At 43.5% G+C, this 24,727-nt stretch overlaps 1 protein-coding gene across 1 annotated transcript in view; it reads right to left on the minus strand.

The window, feature by feature from the left end:
* grk4 (G protein-coupled receptor kinase 4) overlaps positions 1-24,727 on the minus strand; it is a 185,187-nt gene that overhangs the window by 116,898 nt on the left and 43,562 nt on the right. The window contains exon 2 of the mRNA XM_063049532.1: positions 21,808-21,903. Coding sequence (XP_062905602.1) covers positions 21,808-21,903 — 96 coding nt within the window. The remainder of the gene's footprint in view (positions 1-21,807; positions 21,904-24,727) is intronic.

The raw sequence follows: 24,727 nt of genomic DNA on the forward strand, positions 1-24,727 counted from the left end.
CAGTTGTGTTAATTTTGTCATGTTCTTCCCCTTACCTTCTTATTCTGGCGTTTGCCCCTTTTCTTTCCAAACTCGATGAAAGGCCTTGGCCCAAAATATTAAATATTTATTCACTCTTTAGATGCTGCCTGACCTGCTGAGTTTCTAAAGCATCGTGTGTGCTGCACTGGATTTCCAGCATCTGCAAAATCTCATGTTTTCGAAACTATTTCTGGTAAATTCTCCCCCCTCCCCCCATTTTCTCTTCTTGCATTCCTTTTTCTGACTCCCTTCTCACCTCTCCTACTCACATGCCTACCACTTCTCACTGGCGGCCTTTTTCTCCTTCCCTTTCTCCTATGGTCTACTCTCCTCTCCTATCTGACTCCATCATCTTCAACCTTTTACTTTTTCTGCCTATCGCATCCCACCTTCTCACTTCATCCCCCTCCCCCACCCCCCACCCACCCACCTTCCTGCTCTCACTTTCATCTCCTCCCAACATCTTATTCTGGCTTCGTCAAGACCTTTCCTTTCCACTCCTAATGAAAACATCGACTGTTATGTCAACATCTGGTATTGGGCAACTGCACAGGATAGAAAAAAATTGCAGGAAGTAGCAAACCCAACCAGCTCCATCATAGATTCTAGCCTCCCCAACACTGAGGACATCATTGAAGGCACCCGACATTACGGAGCCCCTTCACCCAGCACATGCCCTCTTTTCTCATTGCTACCATTAAGGACGTGGTACAGGAGCCTGAAGAGACATACTCAGCATTTTAGGAACAGCTTCTTCCGCTCCGCTTTCAGATTTCTGAACAAATAATAAACCTATGCCAGCGGTCCCCAACCAACAGGCCGCAAAGCATGTGCTACCAGTCCACGAGGAAACGATATGACTTGGTGATATGAAATGATATAAGTCAGCTTCACCTTTCCTCATTCCCTGTCACACACTGTTGAACTTGAAATAACCTACCAAATCATACCAAATAACACATAAAACTTAAAATAACACTAACATATAGTTAAAGCAGGAATGATATGATAAATACACAGCCTATATAAAGTAGAAATAATGTATGTACAGTGTAGTTTCACTTAACAGAATCGAGAAGATTAAGCCAAAACCAATTTGTAGGGGAAAAAATTGGCACGTACACGCATGTGCACGTCACACAAACGCACACAGGTGCCCGCGCCAGGCTTCATGGTCATGGTAGTCTTTCTCAGGGTAAATACAAGTGTCCCGTATTTGACTGCTACTTTTGTCCCTTATTTGGGAGTGAGAAAGTTGGCAAACCTACTTGAACACCCCACCCCCCCACCCCCCGTCGGCCAGTACGCAAGAATATTGTCAATATTAAACGGGTCCGTGGTTGGGGACCCCTGACCTATGCACACTACCTCAATATTATTTTTCTTTTATTTGCTCTCACATTTGTACTACTTACTTTTCAAAATATATTGCTGCTTGTAATTTACATTTTTATTACATATTGTACCATTGTCACAAAACAACAAATTTCATAACATACACCAGTGATAGTAAATCTGATACTGATTTTTTGTTTATTTCTCTCCATAGATGCTGCCTGATTTGCTGAGTTCCTCCATCATTTCGTGTGTGTTGTTAAGACTCTTCCCAGAATGCACTTGGTGCTTGCTGCTAAGGACTGCTTGTAAGTCAGCATTCTACTTGCAAGGTACTGCATGTATGCAAAGAATGATCATGTCATTCAGGAGTCATGACGAGCCCTAGCCAGAGATAGGCTTTGCATTTACTTTCTCTATTGTAATAACATATCTGGACAGAGGTTATCATCTCTGCTTAATCATTACTTTCACACTCAAACAAATATTTCTACCTTGGTGCCAAATCTACGAAGCACCGTAATAGCTAACAGGAACAGAAAAAGACAACAGTGACTATGACAAAATACCACACTGGGCATTGCTCTGTGCAGCAATAATCTCCAACTTTCAAACAGCACATGGGAGCGGTGGATGAAATGTACAAGAGTTCTGCATGAAATCACAGCAGCCACCAGGAAAGGCCGGGGGCTCCTTTACTGGAAAAGAGAAGAACCGAGCTCAAGTGTTTAAAAGGGCAGGTGTTCGTTTGAGGAGGAGTTCCAGAATCATAAACAAATGCAATCAATTCTCTCATAAATTCAATAAGAGATTCAGGAAAACAACTTCACCCAGAGGAAGCAAGAATGTAGCAATAGCTGCCTTAAACAGCAGCTGAGGTGAATGGTATAGATGCATTTAATTAAGGGCAGAGGATTGTGCTGAGAGACTACAAAACAGGGTAGGTGAAATTAAATTAGTAAGTTGGATTATTATTATCAAATGTACAAAGAAATAAAGAAAAACTTGTCTTGCATACCAACCATATGCATCATTTCATTAGTGCCTTGAGGTATTCCAAGATAAAACATAAGAATGCAGAATAAAATATTACAGATAGATTGTGAAGTCAAGAGCCTATCTGTGGGACTATTCAATAGTCTTACAAAAGCAGGGTAGAAGCTGCCCTTCAGCTGGTAGTACAAGCGTTTGAGCTTCAGATTCACAATATCACATGTACATCGAAACAGTGAAATGGGTCATTTTCATTAACAACCGTTTGAACTTAGGGTTTTCCTGCGGGGGGCGGGGTCCCAGCCTTTTTGATGCCGTGGAGTTCTACCATTAACCGAGGGGCCCATGGACCCCAGCTCTAGGGGCAGCTTCTTGATACTTCCATCAGGAAAGTGGTACAGGAGCCTCAAAGCTCACTACACCAGGTTCAGGAACAGTTATTACCTCTCAACCATCAGGCTCTTGAACCAGAGGGGATAACTTCACTTGCCCCATCACTGAACTCTTCCCACAACCTATGGATTCACTTTCAAGGACCCTTCACCTCACATTCTCAATGTTTATTGCTTATTTATTTATCAATTTATTATTTTTTTCCTTTTGTTTTATATTTGCACAGTTAGTTGTGTTTTGTTGAAATTCCAAGTTGGTGCAGTATTTCATTGATTCCATTATAGTTATTATTCTATTATACATTTATTGAGTATGCTCACAAGAAAATGAATCTCAGGGTTGTATATGGTGACGTGTACACCCTATCCTCGTTATATGCGTCTTCAGACTATGCGGACTCAGTTATGCGAGGAACCTATTTCTACCAACGTCTCGTTATATGCGTCCAAAATTCACAGTTATGCGAGGAGCACTGCCTTCCCGCCAATACAAGTCATGTGTGCACGCCTCACAATTTCACTCCCGCCACTCTCGCATTGGTTTTGGCAAGGTATGGATGCGCGATCTTAAACTTCTGCTGGTTTTACCTACAGTGCAGTGATTTTGTGCTTGAAATATTTAACTATGCCTCCTAAGCGTCCGATGTCATGTCCTGGGCCGTCAGCCGAGCGGCAGAGAACCGCTTTAACAATTATAAACAGCGCGGCATCAGCTGAAAGGTAACACAGCTCTGGGACGCTTCTGCCGGGAACAGAATCTTGCCTTTAAAGTTCTTTTGTTGCTTAACGATGCGCCAGCCCATCCTAAACATTTGGACAGCATTCATCCTAACATAACAGTGCGTTTCCTGCTGCCTAACACAACATCGCTGATTCAACCACTCAACCAAGGTGTGATCCACATTCAAGGCGTTTTTTTTTACGGCAAACTATCCCTCAGATGCTGCAAGCAACAGACGATTTTGAAAATCCCGGGAGTTTACCAACGGTGAGGGAATGGTGGAAGTCGGAACACTTGGCACAAATGGCGATGGACATGGACCCATGTTTAGAACGGAGTCAGCATTTCAGTCGTTCCCTGCCGTCAACCCTTCTTCCCAACAAGCAAATTTATGCTGAAAAACCAAATGCTGCCAAGCAAACAACCCTTACCACGTTATTCAAAGAGGTATCATCTTCTGCTGCCGGCAGTTCTAAGAGTTCTGTGAGTCTTCACCCCTTACTGTGCTTGATATGATCCTGACGACCACAATCATCCACCTTATCCATGTCAAGCTGCCCGACACCACAACAACCACTCATCTCCCGGAGTGAACACAGCTGCCACTGTTGGTGAGTAATGTACACCCTCGGATGTTAACTTTCTATGATTTATTACATTGAATATTACCTTAAATTGATGAAATATAATATAAATGTTGTCTTGTAGTACTGCTTTTGTGTTGTATTGGTATAAAAATGTGAATAAATTACAGATAAAACATATTTAGGAAGCCCTCTGGAACACATGCCTATTTTCTCTATTTAAATAATTATTTACATTATGCGATGTCACATTATGCGTCAACTTCAAGGAACGTATCCCTCGCATATAATGAGGATAGAGTGTATGTATTCTGATAATAAATTCACTTTGAACTTTTTGAACTTTGAACTATCTAGCAATAATCATATTCTGGGTTTTGTATCTTCTCCCCCATGAGAGGGGGCATATTTGCAAACAGCAACACAGACCACATGGGCAGAGATTTCTCAGACCAAGGTTTTTGTAAGGAAAGATGGTTAAGAAGAAATTCTCAGGTTTATCAGACTGATGCCTGGAATGATTGGGATGTCTTGTGAGGAAAGGTTGGAGCAGTTATTGCGACCCACACAAAATGCTAGAGAAACTTGGCAAGTCAGGCAGCATCTATGAAGAGGAATAAATAGTTGACATTTCGAGCCAATACTGGCATGAAGGGACTCTGAATAGACGCTCAGTTCTCCTGCCATTTTGTGTGTATTACTCTGGATTTCCAGCATCTGAAGAATTTTGTGTTTACAGTGATCCACTGGAGTTTGGAAGAGCAGGAGGGAATATGATTGAAACATGCAAGATCCTCAGCAGTCTGGACAAGATGGATGCAGAGAGGGTATCTCCTACTATGGCAAGATTTAGAATATAGTTTCACCATTTCAAAATAAAGACTCACCCACGTAAGAAAGACAAACTGAATTTCTTTTATGCATCTAAAGACGTCACAAGTTCTTTGGAAGTCTTGCTAAAAGGACTATGCAAACAGTGTTGAATACTTTTAAGGCAGCAGTAGCTACAACTCAGCAAACAAGTATGCATATGGTTAGTAAGAGTAGGCAAAAGCACAAAATAATCTTGAGTGGCAGAGCAGGTTCGAAAGGCTGAGTGGCCTACTCCTGTGCCTAATTAATATGTTTTAATGCTCGTAATTGCAGAGTACAAGTTCACTTCACCCACAGGAAAAATAATTCCATCCAGACACACACTAATTTTCCCCACTTTCTAGTCACCACTCACTTTAACATTCAAGCTGATTCACCACATCATGGACTCACTTCCATTAAGCTGCATAAATAAATCATTAAAATAATTGCAGGGCTATCGGGAAAAGGGAGGGTGGCCTTGTGTGCCGTAATAATCCTCCAGTTCTCTCCCAGAAGCAGTAGGAATAGTCAAGAGCCAACACTATGAATACTCTTAAACAAGCAACAGAATCAGAATGGTGGAGCAGACATGACGGGCCAAATGGCCTACTTCTGCTCCTATGTCTTATTATCACTCACATACATCATAAAATTTGTTGTTTAATGGCAACAGTACAGAACAATACATAATTTTTTTTTAATTTTGAGATACAACGCGTAACAGGCTCTTCCAGCTCAACAAGCCGCACTCCAGTAACCTATCTATGTAACCCTAGTCCAATCACAGGATAATTTACAATGACTATTGAGTAAGTGTCTTCAGGCTCCTGGACCTCCCCCTTGAAGGCAGCAATGAGAAGAGGCCACATCCTGCGTAATGGGGTCCTTAATGATGGATGCCACCTTTCTGAGGCACTGGTCTTTGAAAATGTCCTCAATGGTGGGGAGGCCAGTGCAGTTTTTTTAGATCCTCCAACTCTTTATGAAATCCTCCACGATGTTTCATAGGAACAGTATACTAAGGGAGGGAATTGAAGGATTTTGGCAGCCGAGAGAACACCCTCTGAAGGCACAGATACAGAAATCAGACAGGAAGTCTTAATGGGAGGAGCTTGGAGATCGGAGTCCAAGGCCATAGCAAAAGATTTAAAACACAGGATTAGTACTTAAAAAGAGGTTTTACCATACCGGGTGCTAATGTAGGTCAGAAAGGATTGGACTGATGATCAATGATGAAACTGGATACAGGAAGTAGATTTCTAGATGAAAGCAAGTAGCTCTGATAGTGAAGACGTATAACAATCAAATTAGGAGGAAAAGGAGTCCGAACTGGGACATAGTCTGCATACCAGAAAATTGCACGTTAAAAAGCTTTATATTATATTGTTTAGGTGGTATATCGAAATAGCTTTATTTGTCACATGTACTTCAGAACCTCGAAACACAGTGAAGTGCACCACTCATGTCAAAGGCCAACACAGTTGGAGGATGCTCTGGGGGCAGCCCGCAAGTGTCGTCATACTCCCGGTGCCAACACAGCGTAGTCACGACCTACTAACACTGACTTCTACGTATTTGGACAGAGCACCCGAAGCAAACACACATGGTCACAAAGACCTGGCAATGCACACAAAACGCTGGAGGAACTCAGCAGACCAGGGAACATCTATGGAAAAAAGTACAGTCGATGTTTCGGGCCGAGTCCCTGCGGCAGAACTGGAGAAATAAAGATGAGGAGTAGATTTAAAAGGTGGGGGGGGGGGTAGGGGAGAAAGAAACACAAGGTGATAGGTGAAACCAGGAGGGGGAGGGGATGAAGTAAAGAGCTGTGAAGTTGATTGGTGAAAGAGAAACAGGGTTAGAACAGGGGGAATCTAATAGGAGAGGACAGAAGGCCATGGATGAAAGAAAAGATGGAAGGAGCACCAGAGGGAGGCAATGGGCAGGCAAGGAAATAAATTGAGAGAAGGAAAGGGGGATGGGGAATGGTGGGGGGGGAGGTTGAATTACCAGAAGTTCGAGAAATCGATGTTCACGCCATCCGATTGGAGGCTACCCAGATGAAATATAAGGTGTTGTTCCTCCACCTCCAATCTAAGTGTGGCCTCATTGCGACAGTAGAGGAGGCCATGGATTGACATATCGGAATGGGAATGGGAAGTGGAATTAAAATGGGTGGCCACTGGGAGATCCCACTTCTTCTGGTGGACGGAGTGTAGGTGGTTGGTGAAGCGGTCTCCCAATGTACATCGGGTCTCTCCGATATACAGGAGGCCACACCGGGAGCACCAGATACAGTAGATGACCACAACAGACTCACAGGTGAAGTGTCACCTCACCTGGAAGGACTGTTTGGGCCCTGAATGATAGTGAGAGAGGAGGTGTAGGGGCAGATGTAGCAATTGTTCCACTTGCAAGGATTAGTGCCAGGAGGGAGATCAGCGGGGAGGGATGAGTAGACAAGGGAGTCACATGGAGAGCAAACCCTGTGGGAAGCAGAAAGTGGGGGGGGGAGGGGGGAGGGGGGAGGGAAAGATGCACTTGGTGGTAGGATCCCTCAGGAGATGGTGGAAGTTCCAGAGAATTACGTGCTGGACGCGGAGGCTGGTGGGATAGTAAGTGAGGGCAAGAGGAACCCTATCCCTGTTAGGGTGGCGAGAGGATGGGGCAAGAGCAGACTTGCGTGAAATGGAAGAGATGGAGTTGAGAGCACCATTGATGGTGGAGGAAGGGAAGCCCCTTTCTTTGTAAAAGAAGGACATCTCCTTCATTCTGGAATGAAAAGCTTCATCCTGAGAGCAGATGGGCGGAGACAAAGGAATTGAGAGAAGGGGATGGCGTTTCTATGAGTAATGGGGGGGGTGGGGGGAAGCAATATAGTCCAGGTAGCTGTGAGAGTCTGTTGGTTTATAATAGACATCAGTGGATAAGCTGTCTCCGAAGATAGAGACAGTGAGATCAAGAAAGGGGAGGGAGGAGTCGGAAATGGACTAGGTAAATTTGAAGGCCGGCTGGAAGTTGGAGGCAAAGTGGATGAAGTGGTGTTGACAAAAGGTATAGTCATGGGCACTCGCATGGATCCCAGCTATGCCTGCCTTTTTGCCTGTTACATGGAACAGTCTATGTTCCGGCCTACACGTCCATCACTTTTCCTATGCTACAAGACAACTGCATTGGTGCTACTTCCTGCACCCATGTGGAGCTCATTGACTTCATCAACTTTCACCATAACCTCAAATTTACCTGATCCATTTCCGACACCTCCTCCACCTTTCTCGATCTCTCTGTCTCTGTCTCTGGAAACAGCTCATCTACTAATGCCTACTATAAACCCATGGACTCACACAGCTACCTGCACTATACCTCTTCCCACCCTGTTATTTATAAAAACACCATCCCCTTCTCACAATTCCTCTGTCTCTTCCACATCTTCTCTCAGGATGAAGCTTTTCATTCCAGAATGACAGAGGTGTCCTCCCCTGTCAAAGAAGGGGGCTTCCTTTCCTCCACCATCAATGCTGCCCTCAACCGTATCTCTTCCATTTCATGCAAGTCTGCTCTTACCTCCCGCCACCCTACAAGGGATAAGGGTTCCTCTTGTCCTCACTTACCACCCCACGAGCCTCCGCATCGAGCACATAATTCTCCAGAACTTCCACCGCCTCCAACGGGATCCCATCCACAAGCACATCTTTCCCTCCCCCCTCACTTTCTGCTTTCCACAGGGATCTCTCCCTACGTGATTCCCTTATCCATTCAACCCTCCCCACTAATCTCCCTCCTGGCACTTATCCTTGCACGCGGAACAAGTGCCACACCTGCCCCTACACCTCCTCCCTCAGTACCACTTAGGGTGCCAAACAGTCCTTCCAGGTGAGGCGACACTTCACCTGTGAGTCTGTTGGAGCTCCCGGTGTGGCCTCCTGTATATCGGTGAAACTCAAGGTAGATTGGAAGACTGCTTTGGCGAGCAGCTATGCTCCGTCCGCTTGACGAAGTGGACTCTCCTAGTGGCCAGCCAGTTTAATTCCACTTCCTATTCTGATATGTCAATGCATGGCCTCCTCTACTGTTGCGATGAGGCCACACTCAGGTTGGAGGAACAACACCTTATATTCCGTCTGGGTAGCCTCCAACCTGATGGCATGAACATCAATTTCTCAAACTTCTGGTAATGCCCCACTTCACCATTCCCCATCCCCCTTTCCCTATCTCAACTTATCTCCTTGCCCACCCATAGCCTCCCTCTGGTGCTCCTCCCCACTTTTCTTTCTCCCATGGCCTTCTGTGCTCTCCTATCAGACTCTCCCAACTCCAGCCCTGTATCTCTTTCACCAATCATCTTCCCAGCTCTTTACTTCATCCCTCCCCTCCTGGTTTCACCAATCACCTTGTGTTTCTCCCTCCCCTCTCCTCACCTTTTAAATCTACTCATCTTTTTTACTCCAGTCCTACTAAAGGGTTTCAGCCCGAAATGTTGACTGTACTCTCTTCCATAGATGCTGCCTGGCCTGCTGAGTTCCTCCCACATTTTGTGTGTTTTGCTTGGATTTCCAGCATCTGCAGATTTTCTCTTGTGAGGTACAAAGGTCACTCTGAGCAGCAGGAACTGAACACCAAATTTCCAGACTCTGGCGCTGTGAAGCGTTATGCTAACCATTTACAACACAGAAATATGCTGGAGGATCTCAGCAGGTCAAGCAATAACTATGGAGAGCAATAAACATTATTTCTTTATTTTCTTGTAAGTGCCTGCAAAGAATTGAGAAAATAAAGTATACAGTATAAAGTATACATACTCTGATAATAAATTTAATTTGACTTTGAAAAGAGAAAACTTCCACATCCTTTCCTAAACAACCTAAACTGCTTACAACCAAATTAACACTTTCAAGTGGAGTCTCTGTTATGATGTAGTAAACACATAAGTAACTTCCACATGGCATCCTCCCACAAACAGAGATAATGACACTGACAAGTGTAGAAAGGTTCACAAAACACCATAGATAAATCTCCTACTCTATTTACAGTGCCTTAGTTTAACTCTTTATTACCTCTCAGAATCATATAGGCAGGTCTGTACTACTTGCAATGAGATTTGAACCCATGAACGGTCGAAGCATTTGCAAGACTCCAACCCCTCAGATGGAAAAAGCAAAAAATTTGCATCATCTTTGCAAACCGTCTCTGAAAACCATAAACAAAAAAACATGCAATAAAATTAGAAAATGCTGGGGATACTGTGGAAAGAGTAACAGTAAACATGCGAAAAATAAAGATTAAAGATTAAAGATTAGATTTGACACGTATACATTGAAACGCTTGTGGATGCTTCCAGTGCTAACATAGCATGCCCAAAACTTACTAACCCATATTGGTAAGTAATGGAGAATGCAGTTATCCATGCCAGTTCAGGAGAATGGTGGTTGTCGGGTAATACAGTAACTGTTCCTGAACCTGGTGATGTGGGTCTTAAGGCTTCTGTACCTCCTGCCTGATGGAAGAAGCTAGAGGAGCACCTGGAGCTTGTGACAACGTTCATGTAAATTTTCTCAACGATGGGGAGAGCTTTGCCTGTGATGGAACAGGCTGTACCCAACATTTTCTATGGATTTGAGCATGACCACATGAAATGCATCATTCATCAGTGACCCTTATCACCCAGGCCATGCTCTCTTCTCACTGCTGCCGTCATGTAGAAGGTACAAAAGCCAAGGGACTTGCACCACCAGATTCAAGAACAGTTACTACCCCTCAACCATCAGACTCCTGAACAAAAGGGGATAACTACACTCAGTTGCCCCATCATTGAGATGTTCCTATAACCAATGATCTCACTTTGAGGACCATCTCATTATCTCAAGTTATTTATTTATTTTTGCATTTGCACAATTTGTTGTCTTCTGCATTCTGGCTGACCTTTCATTGATCCTGCTATAGTCACTATTCTTTAGATTTGCTGATTATGACTACAGGAAAGTGAATCTCAGGGTTGTATATGGTAACATACATGTACTTTGATAATAAAACTAACTTTGAACCTTTCAGTTCCTGGCATTGGCATTTCTATGCCATGCATCAAGTGCTACCAAGAGCACTGGTATCACTCAGTTTCTCTTTCGTTCATTTATACCCTGGCAAGGGGGTTCATTTTGTTCCCTTCCCTTCTCAGCAACCTAAGACATGTTTTCTAACCATATCTAGCTCTGCTAAAAGATCCCTGACCTAAAGCATGAACTGCTTTTCCTCTCCTCAGATACTTTCTGAACCTTCAAGTAGTTCTACAAATTTCTCTTCCTTTTAATAGCTATTTTCTTCCTTTCACAGCACGTACTTTCTTCTCATTACTCTCATCACCACACCATCTCAAACCACAGATTGACATAGGTTTTATTTCTTGTTCCCTCCTGTGGTTGAGGTACATGCAAGAGATGTGTGACATGCAATCTTCAACTTGACTGTATTTATATACGTTAACCCGGTACAATATACCAGGTTTCCTCAAAGAACTGCTACATTTATCTGACCTAACAAGAGTAAAACATTCAAAGCTGCTTCAAAAGAGGATCTTCAGTGACAAGAGATATTACAACCAAGAAGATGCTGGGAACAGGTAACGAAAGGAGGAAATACAGCGACACAGTAGCATAATGCTTTTTCGTGCTGGTGATCACCGATCAGGGATCAATTCCTACCGCTGTCTGGAAAGAGTTTGCACGTTCTCACTCTGATTGCCTAGGTTTCCTCTGGGTGCTTTAGTTCCCTCCCACATTCCAAAACATATGTCAGTTGGAATAAGTAAGTTGCAGGCATGGTATGTTAGCACCACACCTCTCCAAAGTTCAACCCTACGTCCTTGTCGTGAGAGGTGGAAATGGGCAAGGCCGGCCAACAGGTAGAAGCTATATAGGTCAACTCCCTGTACAATGGATACAATGGATTGCAGAAGCATTGATGAACTGCAAGCACGCCATCAACTTCAGAGGATGATGGAGACGAGAGGTCATTGATGGCCCATGCTCCATTGGGAGCCAAGGGCCCAAGTACGTATGTTGGCACCATAAGCATGGCAACACTTGTCCCCAGCACATACTTGGACTATGTTGGTCATTGACACAAAAGAGACACCTCACTGTGTGTTTTGATGTTTCTATGTACAATGTGACAAATTAAACTAATCTTTCTTTATCCTGAGATGTCAGGGAGAGCCAGGGAGAGAATTCCACAGCTCAGTGCTGTGCCAGATGAAATTGTGGGAGAAAGGAAATATTTTGGAAGGAGGCAATGTACACAAAGCAAAATTTTAAAGAACAGTAAATTTACGAGATGTTGCCAGGACTTGAGGACCTGAGTTATAGCAAAGGTTCCTTGTGTTAGATATATGGGTTATGACCAAACAAAAAAAATTGCTGGAGTTACTTTTTCACTTTACTGCAAGAGTGTTTATTAGGTGCATCAAAAATCAAACTTACAAAAAAAAATCAAAGTTTTTCCCACTGAGGTTGGGTGAGACTGGAACTAAAGGTCATAGCTTAAGGGTGAAAGGTGAAATGTTTAAGGGGAACATGAGGGGAACTTCCTCATTCTGAGGGTGGTGAGTGTGTGGAACGAGCTGCCAGCACAACTGGTAGATTCAGCTTCAAGTTCAACAATAAATGTGATAGGTAGATAAATGGGAGGGGTATGGAGGGCTATGATGCCAGTGCAGTTCGATGGAACTAAGCAGAATAATAGTTCGGCACAGACTAAATGGGCCAAATGGCCTGCTTCTGTGTTGTAGTGGTCTATATTGCACTAGTGTGGGTGTTCAATCCTTTTCATATTGATCAACTCTCTTCAACATCTCTCCAAACTAACATCTAGCAGCCACCCAAATTGATCTGATCTCCAATCTGCTTCTGGCCTATTCTCAGTCTGGAAAGCCCAACTGACTTACTGTTGAGAGCTCACGTTTACCCAACCCCTCTGCTCTGCAACTGCAGCTCTTATTGGTCGTTGGACACACCAACACCCTCCTCTGCTTTGGCCACAACTCTCATAGCGAAAGCAAGAAAGTATGAAGGCAGCACAAGAACAGGAAGGAAATGTGACTGGTTGCAGACGACAAGACTCAAATTCGGAACTGAAACAGGGCTTCCACCACTGGCAAACACAAGGGCCAGACGTACACAAAATATACCAGGGTTCTCAATCAAGGTATCTTCACTTCTTCCAGTCTAACCCACGACTTCTACCAAGCAGGATGAGGCCAGCAGGCATGTGAGCACCACCTTTCTATGTCAAACAATATGCAGACTTCATATTTTATTTTCTGTTTTTCCTTCATCATCACTGGACCAAATCTACTGCGGGAGTACATCTCCACAAATCCATAGCGTCGCACACAAAATGCTGGAAGAATTCTACCTCTTCTGTTATTGTCATGTTAACATTTCTTTGTGGACAGCATCAGTTTGCACCATTCTATTGATGTGCACTCACTTCATTTAATGTTATATTTATTATTACCACCCAGTTTCATGCAAGGAATTTCACTATCCTGACGTAAATGGCAATAAACTAACACAAAACTAACAGGCAAAATTTAGTTAAATACCCCAATCACAGTTTTGATCTTCAAGAAATCACTGAAATTTCTTTGATTGTCCTTGCATACTGTTGGTGGTAAGGAAGGCAAAAGCAATGTTAGCATTCATTTCGAGAGGATTGGCTAATGTTATCCCACTTTTTAAGAAAGGAGGGAGGGAGAAAACAGAGAACTATCGCCGTGTTAGCGTAACATCAGTAGTGGGAAAGATGCTAGAGTCCATTATTAAAGATGAAATAGCGGCATATCTTGATAGCAGTGATAGGATTGGGCCGAGCCAGCATGGATTTACCAGGGACAAATCATGCTTGACTAATCTATTGGAGTTTTTCGAGGATGTAACCAGGAAGATAGACGCAGGAGATCCAGTGGATGTGGTGTACCTTGACTTTCAGAAGGCATTCGATAAGGTACCACATAGGAGATTGGTGGGTAAAATCAGAGCTCATGGCATTGGGGGGAGGATATTGACATGGATAGAAAACTGGTTGGCAGATAGAAGGCAAAGGGTAGCAGTGAATGGGTGTTTCTCAGAATGGCAGGTGGTGACTAGTGGGGTGCCACAGGGCTCGGTATTGGGACCACAGCTGTTTACGATTTACATCAATGATTTAGAGGAAGGCATTGTGAATAACATCAGCAAGTTTGCTGATGATACTAAGCTGGGTGGCAGTGTGACATGTGATGAGGATGTTAGGAGAATTCAAGGTGACTTGGATAGGCTGGGTGTGTGGGCAGAAACTTGGCAGATGGCGTTTAATGTGAATAAGTGTGAGGTTATTCACTTTGGGAGCAAGAACAGGAAGGCAAATTATTATCTGAACGGTGTGGATTTAGGTAAGGGAGAAATACAAAGAGATCTAGGAGTACTTGTTCATCAGTCTCTGAAGGAGAATGAGCAAATGCAGCAGGCAGTGAAGAAGGCTAATGGAATGTTGGCCTTTATTACAAAGGGAATTGAGTACAAGAGCAAGGAAATCCTTTTGCATTTGTACAGGGCCCTGGTGAGACCACACCTGGAGTAATGTGTGCAGTTTTGGTCTCCAGGGTTAAGGAAGGACATCCTGGCTGTGGAAGAGGTGCAGCGTAGGTTCACTAGGTTAATTCCTGGGATGTCCAGACTGTCCTACGCAGAGAGGTTAGAGAGACTGGGCTTATACATACTGGAATTAAGGAGATTGAGGGGGGATCTGATTGAGACATATAAGATTAGTAAGGGATTGGACAAGATAGAGGCAGGAAATATGTTCCAGATGCTGGGAGAGTCCAGTACCAGAGGGCATGGTTTAAGAATAAGGGGTAGGTCATTTAGGACAGAGTTGAGGAGGAACTTCTTCTCCCAGAGAGTTGTGGAGGTGTGGAACGCGCTGCCTCAGAAGGCAGTGGAGGCCAATTCTCTGGATGCTTTCAAGAAGGAGCTAGATAGGTATCTTATGGATAGGGGAATCATGGGTTATGGGGACAAGGCAGGAACCGGGTATTGATAGTAGATGATCAGCCATGATCTCAGAATGGCGGTGCAGGCTCGAAGGGCCGAATGGTCTACTTCTGCACCTATTGTCTATTGACTGGAATACAAGAGCAAGGATATAATGCTGAGGCTTTATAAGGCATTCGTCAGACTGCACTTGGGAGTAGGGTGAGCAGTTTTGGGCCCTTTATCTAAGAAAGGATGTGCTGTCATTCAAAACAGTCCAGATGTGGTTTTTGAAAATGATCCCAGGAATGAAGGGGTTAACTATGAGGAGCATTTGATGGCTCTGAGGCTACACTCATTGGAGTTGAGATGAGGTGGGGAAGGGGTCTCACTGAAACCTACTGAATATTAAAAGGCCTAGATAGAGTGGACATGGAGAGGATTTTTCCCAGAATGGGAGAGTCTATGTCTTATGGTCAAATGGTCATAAAGTAGCAGGACAATAATTCCACACTTATAAATATATCTCAATAGATTTTGAAACTGCACCCAAGAGAAAAAAACAAGCTACTTACTGCTGGATGAAACACCATTCAGGAGATAGCCTAAAGATCTAGCATGCTTCACATAACACACAAAATACTGGAAGAACTCAGCAGGTTAGACAGTATCTATGGAGAAGACATCTCAGATCGAGACCCTCCATCAGTTCTGGGCACAACCCTGAACGTCATCTGGACCAGCCCATAAGCACGGATCTATGACAATAGAGACATCAGGATCCTGGGAAAGGGAAGTGGAGCTCTTCATTCTCTTATTACAAACAATTCCGCATTTCATGATCTGTTCTCTACTTGGGGCTGTGGAGAAAGAACAGGGGAGGGACTGGGACTAAATGGACATCTTGTTCATGTAGATATGGCTGAGAAGCTTCTGCACTGCAGACAGTCATGGTGAGGCTGCATGTGGAGAAGGGGAAGGATTAATACTTCAGCTCATTGTCCTTCCTTTGGTTGAACGGTGCCTGAACTCAGAGAATAATCCTTTCCTTCCCCCTCTCTACAAAGATGGCACATGGCCCAATTGGTATCTCTGTTTTATTTCAGTGAATTAGTTATTCACATAATCCACTTCAGGATGGCCAGAGCTCATGAAAAATAGAAGACAAATACAATTTCTTGTATTTCTTGTTTTTGTGGGGAGGTTGTAAATGACCTGGAATTAGCATCTTATGTCAGCAATATTTTTCACCCCAGTCTTGAGCAGTGGACTTTGCCCTTAAGGGAAGCGAAATTTAATCGTTTAATGCATCCTTACATTTAAATCTTTCCATTAAAAGACTGCCACTCCTTCCCCTTGGTATAATTCTATAACTGGGAGGTGGAAAGATCACATTTCAAGTCAACTTTCTGCAACAAGACTTTGCTAAAAGGTTTATTGCTGCTTCTTCCCCCTTCCTTTCCAGTCCTGAAGAAGGGCCTCGGCCCAAAAAGTCAACTGTTTATTCATTTCCATTGATGCTGCCTGACCTGCTGAATACCTCCAGTATTTTGTGTATGTTGTTTGACACCTAAAGATAGATACCTCTTCCCCCCCACCACCCCACACACACAAACACATGGTGAAAAACAATCTGATAGTTGATTGTTAACTACCATAGAAGGTAGATCTTTGTTGAAATTTCCTGTAAGGCAGGAAGTTCACCTTGTACTTGTCTTGTAATCTGAAAAGAAAAAAAATTCTAATTGATAAACACAAGAGATTCTGCAGTTGCTGGAAATCCAGAGTAACACACACTAAATGATGGAGGAACTCAACAGGTCAGGCAGCATCTAGAGAGAGGATGAAGGGTCTTGGGCAAACTAAAAGCTCATGCATACAAAATTGCTAAGAGAGGTGGGAAACTGGAAGATTGGGAAAACTTTAAAAAGCAACAAAGTACCACTAAGCGAGCAATAAAGAAAGGGAAGCTAGATTATGCAAATAAACTAGTACAAAATATAAAAATAGATAGTAAAAGTTTATATAATTATATAAAGAGGAAAAAGGTGGTTGGACAAGAAGAGAAAATTGATATTGGGTAATGAGGAAATGGCCAAGGCTTTGAATCACTATTTTGTGTCAGTCTTCATGATGAGGACATGTCTAACATGCCAAAGAGAGACGTTATGGATGCAATGGGAGGTGAGAATCTCACTACAATAGCTATCACTAAAGAGGTAGTGCTGAGCAGACTTGTGGGCCTGAAGATAGATAAGTTCCCTGGCCCTGATGGAATGCATCCCAGGGTACTGAAAGAAATGGCAGAAGTTATAGTAGAGGTTTTGGTGATGATTTACCAAAATTCTCTGGACTCTGGGCAGGTACCGGCAGATTGGAAGATGGTGAATGTCACGCCACTGTTCAAAAAAGGACGTAAGCAAAAGGCAGGTAACTATAGGCCAGTTAGTTTAACATCTGTAGTTGGGAAAATGCTTGAAGCTATCATTAAAGAAGAAATAGCGCAGCATCTAGAACAAAATGGATCCATCAGGCAGATGCAGCATGGTTTCAGCAAAGGCAGGTCCTGTTTGACAAACTTACTGGAGTTCTTTGAAGATATAATGAGCACAGTGGATAGGGGGGAACAGATGGACATTATTTACTTGGATTTCCAGAAGGCATTCAATAAGGTGCCGCTTTAATGACTTATTCATAAGATAAGGATGCAAAGAGTTAGGGGTGATGTATTAGCATGAATAAAGGATTGGTTAACTAAGCAGAGAGTTGGGATACATGGGTGTTACTCTGGTTGGCAATCAGTGGTGAGCGATGTGCCACAGGGGTCAGTGCTGGGCCTGCAACTGTTCACGATAAACATTAACGATCTGGAAGAGGGGACTGAGTGTAGTGTGTCTAAGTTTGCTGATGATACTAAATTGAGTAGAAAAGCAAATTGTTCAGAAGATACAGAGAGCCAGCAGAGAGATATAGATAGGATAAGTGAGTGAGCAATGGTCTGGCAGATGGAGTATAATGTTGGTAAATGCGAGGTCATCCAATTTGTAAAAAAAAATGAAATAGCATATTATTATTTAAATGGTAAAAAAATTGCAGCATGCTGCTATGCAGAGGGACTTGGGAGTTCTTGTGCATGAATCACAAAAAGTCGGTTTGCAGGTGCAGCAGGCTATCAAGAAGTCAAATGGAATGTTAGCCTTCATTGCGAAAGGGATTGAATTCAAGAGCAGGGAGGTTATGCAGCAGCTGTACAGGGTACTGGTGAGGCCGCACCTGGCGTACTGCATGCAGTTCTGGTCTCCATACTTGAGGAAGGATATACTGGCTTTGGAGGCAGTACAGAGGAGGTTCACCAGGTTGATTCCAGAGATGCGGGGGTTAGACTATGAGGAAAGAATGAGTCGCCTGGGTCTAGACTTGCTGGAATTCAGAAGAATGAGAGGAGATCTTATAGAAACACAGAAATTATGAAAGGGATAGATAAGATAGAGGCAGGAAAGTTGTTTCAATGGTAGGTGAGACTAGAACTAGGGAACATAGCCTCAAGATTCAGTGGAGTAGATTTAGCATGGAGATGAGGAGGAACTGCTTTTCCCAGAGAGTGGTGAATCTGTGGAATTCTCTGCCCATTGAAGCAGTGGAGGCTACCTCAGTAAATATATTTAAGACTAGGTTGGAATTAAGGGTTATGGGGAAAAGGCAGGCAGGTGGAGATGAGTCCATGACCAGATCAGCCACAACCTTATTGAATGGAAGAGCAGGCTCGACAGGCCAGGTGGCCGACTCCTGCTCCTAATTCTTATATTCTTATGAATCGCCACACTTTATTCCTCTCCACAGATGTTGCCTGACCTGCTGAGTAACTCCACCATTTTTATCGGTGTTGCTTTAAATTCTACTTGGCAAGTTTTGGGAGACAGTTTACACATTATTTTATCAAAGCATAATAAGAGTTATGAGGAAACTAGGTACAATTATAAAGTTCTTTAATTTCTAAAAGTAAAAGGAAGAGAAGAAATTAAAGCAACACACATCAAAGTTGCTGGTGAACGCAGCAGGCCAAGCAGCATCTATAGGAAGAGGCGCAGTCGACGTTTCAGGCCGAGACCCTGACGAAGCGTCGACTGCGCCTCTTCCTATAGATGCTGCTTGGCCTGCTGCGTTCACCAGCAACTTTGATGTGTGTTGCTTGAATTTCCAGCATCTGCAGAATTCCTGTTGTTTGAGAAGAAATTAAATATAGTCAAATGACTTCCAAAAACCAGTAATACTTCCTGACAATCTCAAACCAATTAAATTTCATTTCCGCACTTTTCAAACTTAATTTGCCAGAATTCAGCTATACAGAAAATTGCAATAAAATTCCTCTTAGCAAACAAAAGGGAGGCTTTCACTGACTTGCTGCCTTTCACCAGGTCCCAAGATGCTGTTAATCTAATTGAGTGGGCTCACTCGGAAAAGTGGAGGTCAATTTCCACCCAGCAAGTTCACCAATTCTATGAAAGGTCATTGCTCAGAAATACTAACTACTTCTCTGTTTACTGTTGTTGCCCTGATCTGCCAGCATTTTTCAATTTTCATTTTTGTACTGTAGAGCTTTGGACCTCCAAGCACACACTAAACATAGCAGGAATCTTTGAGTTTAGGCTCCCAGATTTTGGGGATTTGTTGTGGAAATCTACTGCACATGAAAAAAATAGTGGACAAATGAAGAACTATTACTTATCTACAAGAAGATTAAATATTAGCATTATTTGTCTTTTGTACATCGAGACATCAAAACATACAGTGAAATGCTTCACCATGCATCAATAACCAACACAGTCTGAGGAGGCAGCCTGGAAATGTTACCATGTTTCTGGAACCAACATAGCATGCCCACAACGTATTAACCTTTACCAACCCTTGTGCCTTTGTAAGGTGGGAGGAAACGGAGGATCCAGATGAAGGGAAGAATGTAGAAAGTCCTTAGTGTCAAGAGACGCGAATTGCACCCTGATCTTACAAGTATGCACTACACTAAGCATTATGCTAACCTCTGTGCCACTGTGCTGCACAGGAGAGCCCACAGCAGTGTCATTTGAGTAACTCTTTACCAAAAACAAGCACTCTGCTTTCTTCTGTTGAGAACACACACACACACACACACACACACACACACACACACACACACATGATTAAAGTTGGGTGTACAACAACATGTTTTATATCATAAGGCACTGCACATTATCAGAAAATCGGAATGAATGAATTGTTTTTTTTAAGAGATACAGCACACTACTGGCCCAACGAGCCCAGGCCACCCAAATGCAACCACGTTACCAATTTACCTACTGACCCAGACGTCTTTGAAATGTGAGAGGATACCGGAGCATCCAGAGGAAACTTATGGTCATGAGAGAATGGACAAATTCCTTACGGACAGCAACGGGAACTGATCCCAGGTCTCTGGTGCTGTGAGTGTTGCATGACCATGCTGCCCCATATTGGTAATAAAGCAGGTAACGGGAAAAGTGACCTTCAAGGAGAGTCTTAAATGGGCTACAGATTATAGAGGGTCTTCCAAAACTTGGGTTCCAGACACCTCAGTTCCATCACAAGCAAAGAGGTGAAGTCAGCAAAGCTAGAGCTGGAGGCGAGCAAAGTTCAACCACTTGAGCTTGCAAGGACTACAGAGACACAGGAAGGGGAACAAGACAATTGGAGAGATTTAAAAATAAAGGCACCGTTAGTCTTGCGAGACCATGGATCTGTGCCTGGAGTCTTCACTCTCCAGGGCACAGGCCTGGGCAAGGTTGTATGGAAGACCAGCAGCTGCCCATGCTGCAAGTCTCCCCTCCCCACGGCACCGACGTTGTCCGAGGGAAGGGCATTAGGACCCATACAGCTTGGCACCGGTGTCGTCACAGAGCAATGTGTGATTATGTGCCTTGCTCAAGGACACAACACATTCCCTTGGCTGGGGCTCGAACTCGCGACCTTCAGGTCGCTAGTCCGATGCCTTAACCACTTGACCACATGCCAGTTTCAAAATCATGGCACTTCTGGACCAGCGGGGAGTGTATGAGCAGGGGAGAGATGGTTGGAATTTGATGAACAAATTTATTGAGAGCAGAATGAAGTACGTTGATCAAGATATCTAACATGCATAAATCAAACTTGCTTAGATCTTTCACAGCTGCCGCGCAAGTTGAAAGGGTGGTTAAGAAGACGAATGGTGTGCTGGCCTTTATTAGACAGGGCGCTGAGCCCAAGAGCTGTGAGATAATGTTGCAGCTCTATAGAACACTGGTTAGACCACAGCTAAAGCATCATGTTCAGTTACGGTAACCTCATTATAGGAAGGATGTGGAAGCATTAGTGAGGGTGCAAAGGAGATTTATCAGGATGCTGCCCAGATCAGAGAGCATGTCTTGTGAGGAAAGGTTGAGTGAGCTAGGGCTTTTCTCTCTGGGGAGAAGAAGGATGAGACTTGACTTGATAGAGGTGTATAAGATGATAAGAGCTATAGATCCAGTGGACAGCCTGAGATTTTATTCCAAGGCAGAAATGGCTAATACAAGACAGCATAATTTTACAACAATTAAATGTAAGTATAGGAGGGGATGTCGGAGGTAGTTTTCTCCCCCACCTCACAGAGCAGTGGGTGTGGAATACATGACCAAGGTGGAGGCTGATACATTAGGGACATTTAAGAGATGCCTGAAAGGCACATGGATAAAAGAAAAATGGAGGCTATGTAGGAGGGAAAGGATAGATTGATCTTAGCTTAAAAGGTCTGCACAATATCGTGATTGAAGGGCCTGTACAGTGCTGTACTGTTGTATGTTCTATATAAATCTACAAAAAACATGTGTCAGTGTAGTAGGACACCACACGGTCTAAATACAGTGACTACTTACCAATAGTGCGTCGCAGTTCCTCGCACACACTGATGTGGGGCAACCGTAGCATCTCCCGCCATTTTTTACTCCGGCCCTTCCTCTTCCCTCCACCGCCTGCAAGGAACCAAAGTAGTTTAGAGCAATTTTTATATTGCTTCAAAGGAACCAAACAGTACAGTGCCTTTAGAGTTAAACTTCTGCACCTGTAGCAGCAGATTGCTTCATGGATTATAAGTTCAAATTTCACTGAAACACCAGAAAATTGGTCAAGAGGTTATGTACCTGTACCGACATGCAGTGGAAAACTTTATTTTTGCATGTTATCAATACAGATCATTTCATCACATCAGTACATTGAGGTAGTATGGCTTAGTGCAGGGTAAAGTGTTACTATTACAGAGTAAGTGTACTATGGGTAGACAGAAAGGTGCAAGACCATGACTTGAGGTAGACAGTAAGGTAAAGAGTCCACCTTATCTTATCTACAAGGGAACCATTTAATTATCTCAAAACAGCAAAGGGATAAAGACTAGCTTTATTTGTTACATGCACGTCGAAATATATAGTTAAATGCATTGATTGCATCAATGACCAACACATTCACCATGCTTCCAGTGCCAACACAGTGTGCCCACAACTTACTAACCCTAACCCATATGCCTTTGGAATAGGGGAGGAGTTCAGAGCATCCAGAAGAAACCTATGAGGTCACAGGAAGACAGTGTTGGGGAATTGATCCCTGATCTTGCAGCATTTCGCTATAAAGCATTACACTAACCGCTACACTATCCTGCCATAGGATAGAAGCTGTCCTTGAGCCTGGTAGTATGTGCTTTTAGTATCTTCTGCCTGATGGGAGAGGGGAGAAAAATTTGCAAAGGGAGTGGGGTGTTTGTTTATGGACCTGCATTACCAAGGCATTGAAAAGTGTAGACGGAATCCAAACAGAGGGGGTGTGCTGGAATACAAATGCACCATTAGTATTGGGAATTTACTCTTTTCAGGAATGTTGCTGCAAAGCTGTCTGCTTTACGTAATGTTCTTCAAGAAAGAAAATCTACTCTGCTATAAACACAAAATGCTGGAGGAACACAGCAGGTCAGGAATTGAAGTCAACGTTTTGGGCCAAGATCCTTCTGCTAACCAGGTCTGGCCTACATGCAAGTCCAGATCCAGACCCAACCAGTGAGGCTGATTCTCAGCTGCCCTCTGATGTAGTAAGGCAGTCGGGTGTTTATGATGGACAGTACAACGGGTCAGCAGCATTTTCACTGAATTAATATAGCATATAATTTTAAAAATGCTTTTAAGATATCTGTTTTTAATCTTTAAAAAAATTATCTGGTAGCTGGAGGTGAGATAAAAGTAACGGCTTAAATTCAAAGTTAGACTTTTCTTGTTCAGTTTGCAGAAGACCAAGTAACAAGCTAAGGCTAGCCATTCTGATAACACACATGCTTGTTCCATAAAAAACTGCTCCCACTGTAGCTCCAGCTCCAGCGTGATGATCTCCATTTCAAACGGTAGCCTGAATATTACAGCCCTTCTGATTTCTCTACAACCCAATCCTTTTGTCTTTATTACAAGTAATTTTACTAATGAAACAAGACTATAAACATTTACTTTCTTCTGAGAGTTCATAAAATAGCCTACAAGTCGACTGGTAAAAAAGAGATTTTTATTAAAGAATTGGAGCAGATCTTCAGGTGTGTCTCCAATTTTTGCCTTCAGTTGATCTCAGGCACAGTTTCCATTTACATTTTGTACTCCTGCACATCACCTGCCAGCTCCTCTCCCACCCCACATACACACCACCTTATTCTGGCTTCTTACCCCTTCCTTCCAGTCATGATGGAGAGACTCAGTCCAAAACATCAATTGTTCCCCTCCACTGATGCTGCCTGACATGCTTTCTTCCAATATTTGTATGTCTGTGTCGCTCAAGATTCCCAGCATCTCCTGCTCCCTCTAACAAGCTGCCTCCACATTTCTATTGTCAAAATAATCAGTTTCACAACTAAATGGATTTGCAATGAGAACGGTCAAAAAGTCCAGAAAGTGGGACAAACTGAAAACCCCCTTCCGGAATTGAATTGATTGTGGAATTCAGGAAGAGGAAGTCGAGGAAACACACCATCTCATCAAGGGATCGTAGAGCAAAGAGTGAACAGTTTCAAGTTCCTAGGTGTCAACATCTCTGAAGACCTATCTCATTGATGCAATTGCAAAGAAGACACAACAGCAGCTCTCTTTCACTCGGAGTTGAGGAGACTTAGTTTGTCATCAAACAACAGGAATTCTGCAGATGCTGGAAATTCAAGCAACACACATCAAAGTTGCTGGTGAACGCAGCAGGCCAGGCAGCATCTGTAGGAAGAGGTGCAGTCAACGTTTCAGGCCGAGACATGAGTCCTGACGAAGGGTCTCGGCCTGAAACGTCGACTGCACCTCTTCCTACAGATGCTGCCTGGTCTGCTGCGTTCACCAGCAACTTTGATGTGTGTTGTTAGTTTGTCATCAAAGACTTTTGCAAATTTCTACAGAGGTAACATGGAGAGCACTTGAACTGGTTACATCGCCATCTGCTATGGAGGGGCCACTGCACAGAATTTGAAAAAGCTGCAGAAAGTTGTAAACTCAGCCAGCTCCATCCCAGCATTGAAGACACTTCCAAAAGGTGACTCCTCTAAATAGCAGCATCCATCATTAAGAACCCCCTCCCCATCACCCAGGACATGCCCTCTTCTACAGAGTGACCTCAGAGTGACCTGGTCTTATTCTGCAGGAATACTTCCACACCACTCAACATAATCAGATGTGACCTCTTGAGAGGATGCTTCCAACAGTGGAAGAGTTCAGGACCAGAGGGCACAGCTTCAGAATACAAGGACATCCCTTTCGAACAGAGATGAGGAGGAATTTCTTTAGCCAGAGGGTG

This window comes from Mobula hypostoma, chromosome 5 (assembly GCF_963921235.1).
Source record: "Mobula hypostoma chromosome 5, sMobHyp1.1, whole genome shotgun sequence".
NCBI classification, from domain to species: Eukaryota; Metazoa; Chordata; class Chondrichthyes; order Myliobatiformes; family Myliobatidae; genus Mobula; species Mobula hypostoma.